Source organism: Silurus aristotelis (assembly GCF_946808225.1).
Source record: "Silurus aristotelis genome assembly, chromosome: 12".
Lineage (NCBI taxonomy): Eukaryota > Metazoa > Chordata > Actinopteri > Siluriformes > Siluridae > Silurus > Silurus aristotelis.
In genome coordinates, this window is record NC_139585.1 from 6,297,924 (window position 1) to 6,310,658 (window position 12,735).

General features: G+C 33.5%; 1 protein-coding gene across 2 annotated transcripts; it reads right to left on the reverse strand.

Annotated features, from left to right (window-relative positions):
- Window positions 1–5,132: 5,132 nt before the first annotated feature.
- On the reverse strand, window positions 5,133–11,373 carry cd2 (CD2 molecule). 2 transcript variants are annotated; one of them, XM_083557040.1, is made up of 6 exons: window positions 11,249–11,373; window positions 10,568–10,849; window positions 10,153–10,377; window positions 9,921–10,061; window positions 6,953–7,242; window positions 5,133–5,265 (listed from the first exon to the last, which is right to left on the reverse strand). In XM_083557040.1, the coding sequence occupies exons 1-5, from the start codon at window positions 11,310–11,312 to the stop codon at window positions 6,980–6,982; spliced, it is 975 nt and encodes a 324-aa protein (XP_083413166.1). In that variant the 5' UTR covers window positions 11,313–11,373; the 3' UTR covers window positions 5,133–5,265; window positions 6,953–6,979. The 2 variants fall into 2 exon arrangements, with proteins under 2 accessions (XP_083413166.1, XP_083413165.1); XM_083557039.1 differs by lacking the exon at window positions 5,133–5,265 and adding an exon at window positions 5,495–6,256.
- Between the last annotated feature and the right edge of the window lie 1,362 nt (window positions 11,374–12,735).

Consider the following 12,735-nt stretch of genomic DNA (forward strand, 5'->3'; position numbering starts at 1 on the left):
TAGTAATAGTTTTTAGTTAGTAATTAGTTTAGAGTATTTCAAGTCAAGTCAAGAGGCTTTTATTGTCATTTCTACTATACACAGTGGTACACAGTAAAAATGAGACAACGTTCCTCCAAAACCCTGGTGCTACACTAAACAACATAGAGCTACAACACAACACAAAACTATATAAAGTGCATCGAGTGCATCAGAGTGCAAACAGTGCAGACAAAAAACAGTACAGACAGACAGTGCAGACAGACAACACAAGACAATACACATAACACAAGATAGCGCCAACCGGTCAACATACTGAATACTTTGAATATATAGTTCTGTGCAAAGAGGACTAAAAAAACTATGAACAAGAGTATCTGTGAACAAACACAATGCAGTGCAAAAAACAGCAGTAGCAGCAGTCAAGAGGTGCAAATAACAGCATGTAAACAGTGTAATATGGTTAAGTATAATAATAAATAAATGGTGGAATGGATTGAGATGAGTAATGAGTGGGTGTTAAGTTCAGGTTGTACAGTTCAGTAAGACACAATTTTGTGTGTGTGTGTGTGTGTGTGTGTGTGTGTGTGTGTGTGTGTGTGTGTGTGTGTGTGTGTGTGAGTGAGTTCCATTTCAGTTCTGTGTATTCAGGAGCCGGTGCTGAGTGACCAGGTGCGGTTATCCGCCAGATGAACACCAAGAAATTTATTGCTCTTGACAATCTCCACTGAGGATCCATCGATGATCAGTGGAGAATTGCCGTTCTGTGCTCTCCTGAAGTCCACAACCATCTCTTTGGTTTTGTCAACGTTCAGAGACAGGTTGTTGGCGCCACACCAGGCTATTAAATGGTGCACCTCCTCTTTGTAAGCTGACTCATCGTTCTTGCTGATGAGCAGCCCTGAGGGGCCCCAGTGCTCAGTGTGGTGGTGCTGGAAATGCTGTTCCTGATCTGGACTGAGGTTTCCCAGTCAGGAAGTCTAAGATCCATTTGCAGAGGGAGGTGGTCAGGCCCAATAGACTCATTCTTATTTGGGCTTTTGTTACTATCTAATATTTCTCATATGTCATAATATATATATATATATACTTGCTAAGTTTTGATAAACACAGACATGTTTTTGTTTTTCTTATCAAAGTTGTTTTTTTTATTTCCAGCTAATACTAATCTTGATAATGTAAGAAGGTTTCAGTGGGAAAATACAATTAACTGAATATAGTCACTTGTTTTGTTTTATACAGTATGTACTTTTGGAAGGTCAGGGGATGACCAAAAGGTAACTTAGTGTTAAATAGTATATCAGGGATGGATTTGTTGGGTTGGAATAGGTCTTTAGGGACCACTGTGTTTGAGATATTGTCAAGATCCCTATTATTAAATGAAAGCTTTGACTCTACAACTGAGATGCTCCAACCACAAACAGAACAGAATTAGAAGAGAAGGAAATAGAGGTGTAGTAACCTCACATTGAAAGTAAAAAAAAAACATTATTTTTCATAAATCATAATATTTTTTACTTAAATGCCATTCTGACTTCCTTTTAATGCATGGCTCTTTTACAAACATATACTAAAGAACTTTGCATCCCATAAACCACTGTATCCAGTCACTTTTTTTTTTTTGCCTGATTCTCATTTACTGGTAATTAGCACATATAGCCAAATTTCATTCCAGTGTTTGTCTACCGTTTGTCTTTTCATGTTGTTGTTATAGCTCACAGTTTGGTAAAACCTCATTTGTTGTCTGCTTCTGCTCGAATGACTCAAAACAGTTGTGCAAACAGATGCTAATGAGCATCAGAATCACTTATCACTTTATTCTAGTTTTCATTTAATGTGCTGAAGCTGTCTGTTTAGTGATGCAGACCTTCATGCAAAACTGTTCCTAAAATAAATGTAAATATTAGGACGACAGAATTAGAAGACAATCTATAAAATTCCAGCAACCGGAATACATAGTCATAATAATAGTGACATAATCATCTGCAAGTTGTTGACATGTTTGGAAAATTTCAAGAAATGTTTGGAAAAAGATTAGTTTTGTATGCAAATACAACCCCAATTCTAAAGAAATGTTGTGGTGCTATGCACAATATAAAGAAAAACAGAATATCAATGATTAGCAATCTCATAAACACATTTTATTTACAATAGAAAATTATAAACATATAAAATGTTCAAATAGTCTAAATGTCTTTTATTTTAAGGGAAAAAAATAAGGTAATATGGAAATCTGATTACAAAGTTGGGACAGTTTCAAATAAGTTGCATCACCTTTTCTGTGAACAACAGTTTGTGTATGTCTGATAACTAAGGAGACCTTTCGCTGTACAGTATGTGCCTGATATAGGATTCTAGATGCTCAACAGTCCTGGGTCTTCTTTGTCATGTTTTTCATTTTATATTGCACCTATTTCAATTGGTGAAAGATCTGGACTGCAAGAGAAATAGTACATTTTTCCTTATTTGATATTGTTGAATTTTGATATTGACATTGTTCTATTCTGAATGAAATTTTTTTTTTTTTGATTTTAAAAGCAATGCATTTTCTATTTAGCATCCTATAGGGGTTGTACATTCAGCAATATCCACAAAAGAAAACAAGATACAGAAGCATGTGAAGAATATACTGTACAGAAAATGGTTTGAATAATAGGTTTAAAGGTGTGTCACTTTACTCGCACTGGTTGCTGGCTTTTTACCCATCCTGTATAACAACTTCCTAGGGACTCTCATTAAGCAATTTAATCTGATTACCTCATGCAAAATTCTTTGAATTTAGGTATTATTAGGTCTTGTTAAATATTATCATTTTTATTACAAACACCCTTTGCACATTCATTGCAAATTTGCATTTATTTTAATTATAGATTCTCATTCTTTCCGCTGACTAAGTTCAGCTAATTTATTTGTGTCTGTGGGTAGTAGTTGGCTGCAGTGGTTTGTGTAGCATAAATCAGACCTACTATTGTACCATGAAGTCATTGGATGTTAAAAATGAAACTGCATTAAAGGGGGATGATGGAACGTTAACACAAGTCAGTGTGCCAATAGAACAACGATAACGCTTGACCAAAAGACATTATTCAAATACAAGAGACAACATGGATGCATACTTAAATGTTTTATACAGTATAGAGGTTTTAGTTATTTTGTTCTTTCATTGTCATGCTTTACTCACTCACATTTTGTAATCTTTATGTTGAGGTCATAGTGGATTCAGTGGACCCCAAAGAACACTGCACATTAAGTGGGAAAGCACACAGTCATACACTTCCTCACAACTAGAGGAAATTCAGAGTAGGGATGTGGTAGCTCAGTGTAACCACCAATGTTAAATTTCAGTTCAAATCCCAGCACCACCATAGACCTCAGCCCAGGTCCTTCATCCTCAACAGTTCTGTATAAAATTTAGAAAATTGTATGCTGCTCTGGATAAGGGTGTCTGCCAACATATCATAAGTCAGTCGACCCAATGTTTTAACTGGGAGGCTTTTGGAACGGTGGAGAAAACTGGAAAACCCAGAAGAAACCAAAGAATTGGTTCATTAGTGACAACGGCTCTTGAAATGAGCACAAACCACGTACGTTTACATCATTTTCGCAAACAAGTATGCTACACTGACATTAGCATGCAAAGAAACCTCCTCTGCTGACACCTTTTCAGTTTGTTTTAATTTTTGTTTCTGTCACTGGAAAAATTGTGAGTGACTTGTGAGTCAAGTGGTTGTGAGAAAAAAAGAGTGGAAAGGAAGTCTTTTTTTTTTCAACATGTTTTTCTCCCCCATCCGTTGTCTGCAAGCACACAGCATCTAACAATAAATTTATACCGGATACAATGCTTTATTGTACCCCGCATGTTTAAGCTACATTGCTGTAAGAGCTACTTGGAGCTAAAAGAAGAATATAGCATTGTGAAATATTTTATGTTTTTGCCAACTCCAGCTTTTGGTTATCAGTCATTATCACTGTATTTATTGATGTAAGTCTGACTACCTGGTTATACAGCGCATAAGAAATGATGCTATTTGACAAGAAACCCTTATCCAGAGTTGCAATTGTATCTGAGCAGTTGAGGGTTAAATACCTTACTCAAGGTCCCAGAAACAGTAGCTGGGTGGTGCTGGGATTTGAACTTATGATCAGGAGTCTATTGGGCCACATATTGTTTATATACCATTTATACATAGTGTCTCACATTTTCATGGCTCATGAGAACTAAATGTTTTTTAGTTTCTACGTAAATTGACTTTAACTGGAACTAAGCAGTCCAAACCTGTTCCAGCCTTGTGCATAAAGCAGCTGCATGAAGACATGGTTTGTCTTAAAAGAACTAAAATCTCTCAGAACACAGCCTATAATCCAATCCATTTTATTTTAGCTAAATGAACACAAATCCCCAAAATTCACATCTCAAAATTTTGTGTAAAGACTTCACAGAAGAATGGTGTATGATCAGAAGTCAGTGGAAGGGCTTAATTTTGGTATTAATTCCCATGTTTTTGGAATAGAATATTCAACAAAAACATATGAGTGTAATCTTTGGATGTCGAAAAAAAGAAATGCTACAAATTAGTGCTTATATTTAAGAATTAACTTTCAATCCTAACTACCAGTGTACTATTATAGGTTATTATTATATATTTTCTTTATGTTAAGCCATGGCTCTCGCATGCAATTAAAATTTCTTTCCGATGGGGCTCTATAGCAGCACAGATATAAGGTGGTCTTCACACATAGGACTGAAGTGCTGGAAATGTATGTTGCATTTTTTTGCTAGTATGTTTAACACTTCCTGTGTGGGTGGTCACAGGAAGTTCCCAGTCAAAGAAAAATGTTAACTTCAAATACAGGTTCTCTATTTGATAATGGTTTGCTGATACATGCTCTTAATGAAAACTCAACAGAAATTATACATGGGATTGTTTTTTTTTTTTTTACATGCTTCAAATTAAAATCATATCTGATTAAGATATAAAAAGGTTATACACTCTGTAAAGAAGGAATATACTGTCTGTGTTCTGATAATGAAAACTTAACACAACCAAAGCATCAGGCATAGGCCTAGTAAGCTGAATATTAATAAATAAATGAAAAAGAAGAAGAGGAAGAAGGAAGATATCTATTTATAGGACACTTTTCATTTTAGCATTCTTAAGATTCTCAAAATCGCAAACTGCTTTTCAAAATGCATATCAGATATCAGTATAAACAAAATAAATGGTATTTTCGCTTACAAAAATGTTGACTGTTGGGTTTCTGTATGTAGAATATCACAAAATAAACCTAAAAAAAAAAGTGGCAAAGAGGTAAGAGATGAAAAAACTATTTTTTTAGTATAACACCACGCCCAAACTTAATTATAAAAATAAAAATAAATATAATATATAAATATAATTATACATTTTCCACCAAACAAAATAAAAATAAAAAATAAAAAAAAGGGGGGTGGAGTGTTGGAGCATCTAACTCATAACAAAAGTAATTTTATATAAATTAAATGAAAGGATTCCAGTAATTTAATACATTTATTTATTTAATTAGGTAAATCGAATTTTACACATGAGGACCATAATCATATATACACTTCAAATTTCAGATTCAAATGATAACAACAAAAACATCCTACCATATATCGATTAATAATATAAGTTTATAATACAGAGTAATAAATCTAAGAATGATGTCAGTTTTGATTGTTTAGACAATTAAAAGTTTCAAATTTTGACATTTTCAACCGTGGCCAGGAGCGAAAACACGTCAAAGAGCTTTACTGGCACATCTGATTTGTTGTCAAGAAAATGGGAAAAAACTGGTGTTTGACATGATGTGTGAAAAAAAAAAAAAACTCTTATATCAGCTACACACAGGAAATATGCAGGCAGCGATAAGAAAAGAACAGACCTGACTAAGTGTCATTGAGTGGGTTCTTACTATGTGCTTTTGAAACAATGTGCTTCCACAGCTACCATTATTGCAAAAGATCCAATCTCAGCACATTGTGTAGTTTCTGTTAAATGTAAGATTTTGAAGTAATAAGAATGAATAAGAATCAAAACAGAAATAGTTAATAGAAAGGAATCAAAGAAAGGGGTTATAAATATGAGGGGGGGGGGGTGAACAATGTTTTAAACATTTTAAATAAAATAAGATGTTCTTCTAAAATGATTATTGTCCTGATGTGTATTTGCTGGATATCAGTACGGTTAATCATGTGCATCTTCGTTGCATAGTAACAGAAAGCTGGTTCAGGTGCTGCCGCAAGCCAGAGTGTGACCTTAAACCCCCCCCCCCCCCCCCCCCCCCCCCCAAAAAAAAAAAAAAAAAAAAACAGTTCTTAAGACAAGCATAGAAACGTTAACCTTTAGAAAACTTCACAAGATGGTAATAAGCAAAAATATAAGAACTAGACAGCTATTGTAAAGAAAATGAAAGAGGTGCAAGTTTCTATCTAGTTGTAAATGTCGATACTCTCGACTGCAGCATCTTGGCTAGTTGTATTCTGTCTATTGTGGTTTTTGGTTTATTCAAAAACAAAGCGTTGCATTAGTTAGTTGAGACGTGAAAAAAAGAAATCATCATCAGTTGGTTTCTTAGGATGCTGCAGCATGAGGAGTGCACTAAGGTTTGTGGTTATTTTAAGAAAAGAAAAGTGATTTTGTTTTAGTTTTTGGTTCACTGGTCTATCATATACACAAATCATGTTACACCAGGAATTAGACCTAGCCAAATTGTGTATGTACTAAATATTTCTTGTGACAAATAAGACATCTGATGATGTGCATCATTTTGTATATCTAATAGCCGACCCAGTTCTTCTATATTCTATTAAATGCAATTATGTATGTATATATGCAAAGCAAACACATGCGTATAAAAAAGTGCGGAATGTATGTTAGTTACATTAATTATTACTCATATTCCCTTTACAAATATTCTTACATCTAATATAAATATAATTTGATCATTTTACCTTGCTGGTGTACTCTCTCGTCTATCGCTATGGTTCTTCATGCCTTTTGACCTGGGCATTTTTTCTAGGTTGGGGTAAAGGGGGAGGTTGTTCCTCATCATCATCTATTGGAGGCGGTGGAGGACGGCCACGTGGCTGGCTCCTGGGCTTGGGTTGAGCCTGACTCGGGATGTCCTGGGCAGAAACATCATCGTAGGGTTCAGGAGGTGCCGGCTGACCTCTTGCTGTTTGCTTAGATTTTTGTTGAGATTGAGAGAGATTATGGTAGTTCAGTCTCAACTCTTCTTCATCTGGGAAAGAACAGAGGATTTTTTAAAATTATTATTATATACAGTATATATATATATATGAAATACAATAGTAGTACAGTAATAATAGATACAAGATTGAAATTATAAATGAATAAAAGTATCACTATATGAAACAATGTCAAGAAAAAACTCCCTAAGAGTACATCAAGAGGAAGATTTTAGAGGAACAAGAAAAAAGTGAACCCAATCAACATTTGGGTAACACAGAATCAATTGCTTTGAATCAAGGGATAAATACACATCATTCACTTTAATTCTTAAATTATGTAAAGCTGTTTTGAGACCATGTCCATTACGAAAAGTGCTTATAAACATAATAACTTGACATATATATTACTTTCCTTGAGTTTTCAATGTTCATGAAAATGAACTGGTATCCTAATGGCCAATTATTTATGCATATAATTACTTAACTCTTTCATGCATGGATTCCAAGATGATAGAAATATAAACCACCCAAAAGTAATACACAATATTATCCTGATCATTATTTCCGTATAAATGACTTTCTCTCAATAACACGAGGATGTCAGCTACAGCACATCTAGGAAATTGTTTATCTGAAATTTTGACATAAAAACCTTAAGATCACATTTTAAAGCACATTTTTAAGCAAGATCCAAGTATTACGTTAAGTTAATTCAAAGTTTATTCAAAAGACCAGGCGATTATTGTGTAATTAATATCTTTATCTGTTTTGTCATTTTTCTGCATGAAATTTGTTTTTTTCGAAAGTAGAAAACTGGCATATTTTCATCACATCCCAAATATTAACAGTTTGGCACCCTTCAGCTGCTTTACACACCTGCTGACTTGATATAAAAAAAAAAAACCAAACAGCCTTTTTTTTTTTTTTTTTAAGAAGAAAAGCCTCTTGAAAGTAGATCAGAGAGTAGGCATAAAGTAGGCCAGCATGTTTTTTTCTCACAAACTTTGCAAGTTATATGTGCCAGTCTTTTTTTTCTTACTTATACATTTGTAGAATAGTTGTAGAACATGCTAAAATTATAATAATACTTGTTAAAACCATGGCCTCAGCATGTTTTGGAAAATTGTGTTGCAGAAGTTTACGCTGGCCTCCTGTCAGTCATTTTATATATCACATGTTCTTATCTAAAGGCTAAATACAGCTCTCCGTTTTATTTGATGTGGTCTGGCAAGAAAAAAAATAGACCATTGCCTAAAAAAGACTTTAGACCATAAGCTGTGAAAAACATAGCTGAACATGCTGACATGGTCTGACACTATATATATATAGTGTATATATATATATATATATATATATAGCGTAGCAGATTGTCATTGTACGCCAAGCTATACGGGTTTACATCTCGACAGAGCTGAAAGGCTGGATAATATCAATGCCTTTGCGCGCTGTTTGATGTTAATCAGAATCACTTTTAAAAAACAACACAGTCAGCAGTCGTAACCGGGATGGAAAATATACTAAATCAAATCGTGATTGTTTTTCTCCCTTTACAGGTTAAATCGATTCTGGCATGCTCATGCATTTTAGGTATAGTATGTACATAGCATGCGCTATTTAAAAATCCACCATGAAGCTGTTGCTATGTTACTACTTTTCTTATAAAATAACTTTAGAACCACTGAACTGAAAATGATTATAAGTTATTACCAGAAAAATAAAGCCTTATAATCAAATCTTCTGTTCTTTTCCTACCCAGTACTTCTCTCTATATTATCTCTATATCTCTATGCTTCCATTTGAAGCTATCTGATTACTAGCTTTCTTTTTTAGTAAAAAAATAAATAAACATATATGCCAATCCTGTGGTAAATCCTCTTTTATATCATATCAGTTCATACCTATTAGAATTAGAAAATAAATGAATAATTAAATAAAAATACTGTACATAATACATTCATAAGCATCTCAGAAAACATGCCAAACATTAAGATAGGTAGATAGACTACAAGAACAAGAACAAGAAAAAGAACACATTGAAAAACAAAGGTTCAACAATCAGCAAGCTGTTTTCAACTACAATACTGATTTTGTCTGTTCTCTTTTTCCCTCCACACACTTCTGTGCAAACATTGTACGCACAATATTCAAATCTAAACCAGCCCATCCTACACTGACAACAATAGCACAAGAAAAGTAATTCTGGTCACATAACTGCATGCATGTCTGATCATAACATAACTGCATGAATGACCAGTGAGTGTAGGCAGTGTGGAAAGTAACTATATTTTGCAATAACCAATTTAAAAAGAGAAAAGCTCTTATGCTGAATTATCATAAAGATGTCATGACTTGAAAATTCGAACTTCACTGGCTCTCATAGACTCAGAGGGTGGAGTTTGTTAGAGTGGTAGGTGAGGTGAAAAAAAGAGTGTTGTTGAATTTCACCTACAAAACCGATCAAATCTTGACAAATTTTGGATAGAAGTTTGTCTAATGCACCTTTAAAGCAGGACACATGTAACAGTTTTACTCTCAAAGCAGCTGTTTCCAGCTATTTATTGTAAGCACTAATGTGATTTGATGTTGTAAGACTTGCTTTAGAACCATGACCCGAAAATAGCAGCCGGAAAAAGTGTTTTATTTAATAATAATGTGTATCAATTATTAATTCTTATTTTTAAGATTTTTCCACATAAAATGCATTTGATAACATCTTATCTGCCCTTACCGCGCTGCTGTTTCTCTTTTCGTTTACAGGCACGGCAGGAACAAATCACCATCAACAGTACCAGAAACAGTACGAGAGATCCACCACCAGCTAAGATCCCCACCATGATCCAGAAGTCAAAGCCAAAGAGTTTCATAGCACCTAAACAAAATTATAAATCATCTTTCATATGATTGTTTAACATATTCATATATCATCAATATATAAAATTAATAGCACGAAAAAAACTTACATGCTACTCGCAATGGTTCACTTGTGTTGGTATGTACAGGATTTTTTGCAGTACAGGTGTACTCTGCTGTATCCTCAAAAGTTGTAGTAAAGTTTATTTCTTTCTTGAATTCTTTTCCATTTTTGTGCCATTTCTCAAATGTTACGCTGTTACCTTTAACCTCGCATCTGATGGCAACTTTTGTCTCCAAGCATGTAATATTCAATATTGGCTTCTGGACTTTTGCTGGTAAATGTGAAAGTACAGAATCAAGTATATTCGCAATTTATTCTGTATTATAAATAATGTAATATGCATGTAGTTTCAATAGCAAATATTTTGTAAAATACAGTATTTAAATTTACATCCTGAGAACCTTAAAAAAGTAATATATATATTTGCAATAAAAAAGCATTTATAATTTTAAATGTCATACCATAAACACAGACGGTTTTGGAGTATAATATTTTGTTGGTGCCCCTATCGTCATAAACCTCAATGGTGTATTTTCCAGAAGCACTCATTTTCACAGCCTGGAACTTCAGGGAATTACCTTCCACAATCCCTGGTCCCTTTTCATTACGGTTCCTTTTAGGGACTACAATTGTATTATCTTTTTTTACAGTGAATCGATCATTATTAGCAAGTTCCTTATTACCATTAGCCAGTCCAAATGTGATATCGTCCCCTTCTAATACATTGTGACATTCGGTACAGTCTGTGGACAAATAATTGTAAAGTCATTTTAAAGCTGTGATCAAATCCACTTCAAATGTACAGATAAACTTTACTATTTATTTTAGAAAATAAAAATACTAGAAACTAGAAAAATTAAGTATTGACTGAGAAACAATTATCACAATCTCATGGACAGAAAACAAAATATGAAAGAAAAACCGACTGATGCTAAAAAAACTGTAAAACTAAATAACTTATTTTTTCTAAAAAAACAAACTTTATATTAAATTAAATTGTCGCAATGCATATTTACATACGCAAATCACTGTGGTCATACGTTCAGTACAAATAAAGACAATTTGGAGCAAAAAATATATCAATTTGAACATGTGTACTGAGCTGAAGATTAAAAATAGATACTGATTAATTCATAACATACCTGTGGAGGAAAATAGAGTAAGAAAGCAGAGAAATAGGATTTTAACAGTGCCTTTGGTATTCATTGTTCTCCTAAAACATTTCAGTGACAAATAGAGGAAATGTTTCTATTTCCTGTGTTGAAAAGAAGGTGTGTCATACAAAGAGCAACACGATTTTCTTTTTTAGATGTGCATAATGCTGACACAACCACAAACACACACACACACACACACACACACACAAAACATAGCACAATTTGTCTAACAAACTTGTTATTTGTAATGCACAGACTATTGAAATTATAGGTGGTGCTATGTGAGTAACTCTAGACTTCAACCTTTAAATTGGGCCTAGATTACTGTAAAGGTTTACAATGTGATAATGAGAAAACAGAAATTCGGCTGCATCTGAGTGCAAAAAACACACATTGTGCATTTTAAAATCATTCTAAAATATTGACAGTCAACTAGAGTTTATCTGTGAGAGGTTTAAAATTATGAACCAGTTAGTGATCCTAAAAACATAACCACAAGTGGTTGCTATCAAACTAGCAAACCAACAACAAAGACAATTCATTTATACAATGAAATATATGTATGGATAGAATAGTAGAGAATAGCAAAAAAGTATATATATATATATATATATATATATATATATATATATATATATATATATATATATATATATATATATATATATATATATATATATACTCTTTTGCTATTCTCTACCATTCTAAAAACACACACAGTAATTCCTCGTTACATTCCAAAACTGCCTGTGATAAACGAAAAACCGCCATAAACAACCGCCCCCCCCAAAATGCTTTTTTTTTTATTGTTTAAGCCGTAAATCATCCTCCCACACACTTGAAACACACACAGAAAACATTTGCAAGAATATAGCGAGATGAATTCCTTGTAAATACAGTGCACTGTATCACATTTATAGTCAGTACATGTACTGTAGAGTATATAGTTCTGTAGTATTGTAGCCATGCGTAGTTTCTCTGCTTGTTTATTGGTTAAAGTGCCCTATGACGTCAAAAAGAGGCGGACTTAAAGATACGTCATCGTATTCTTTACTTTCTGTACTGTACTAACATTTTACTTTATTTTATAATTAATAATTATATATATATTAATAAATTTCATTATTGCAAAAAAAATAATAATTGCCTATAAGTCGACTGATACCACCTTCTCTCAGAATGAGAGGTAAGTATTCTTCTCTGTTCTGGCACCGAGGTGGTGGAATGAACTTCCCCTAGATGTCTGTACCGCGGAGTAAACACTTAAATTACCACTTTCTAAGTTTGCCTTGTAGAATTCAAGAGTTATTCAAGTAATTTCTGTACGTTGCTCTTTTTTTTGGTCTATCATGCTATCCGCAATTACCCGATAAACAAGGGGATTACTGTATACACTATATTTTCAAAAGTATTGGGTCACCTGGTCATAAGTACAGTATGTGATTTATGAACATTGCATTCCACATTTGGTC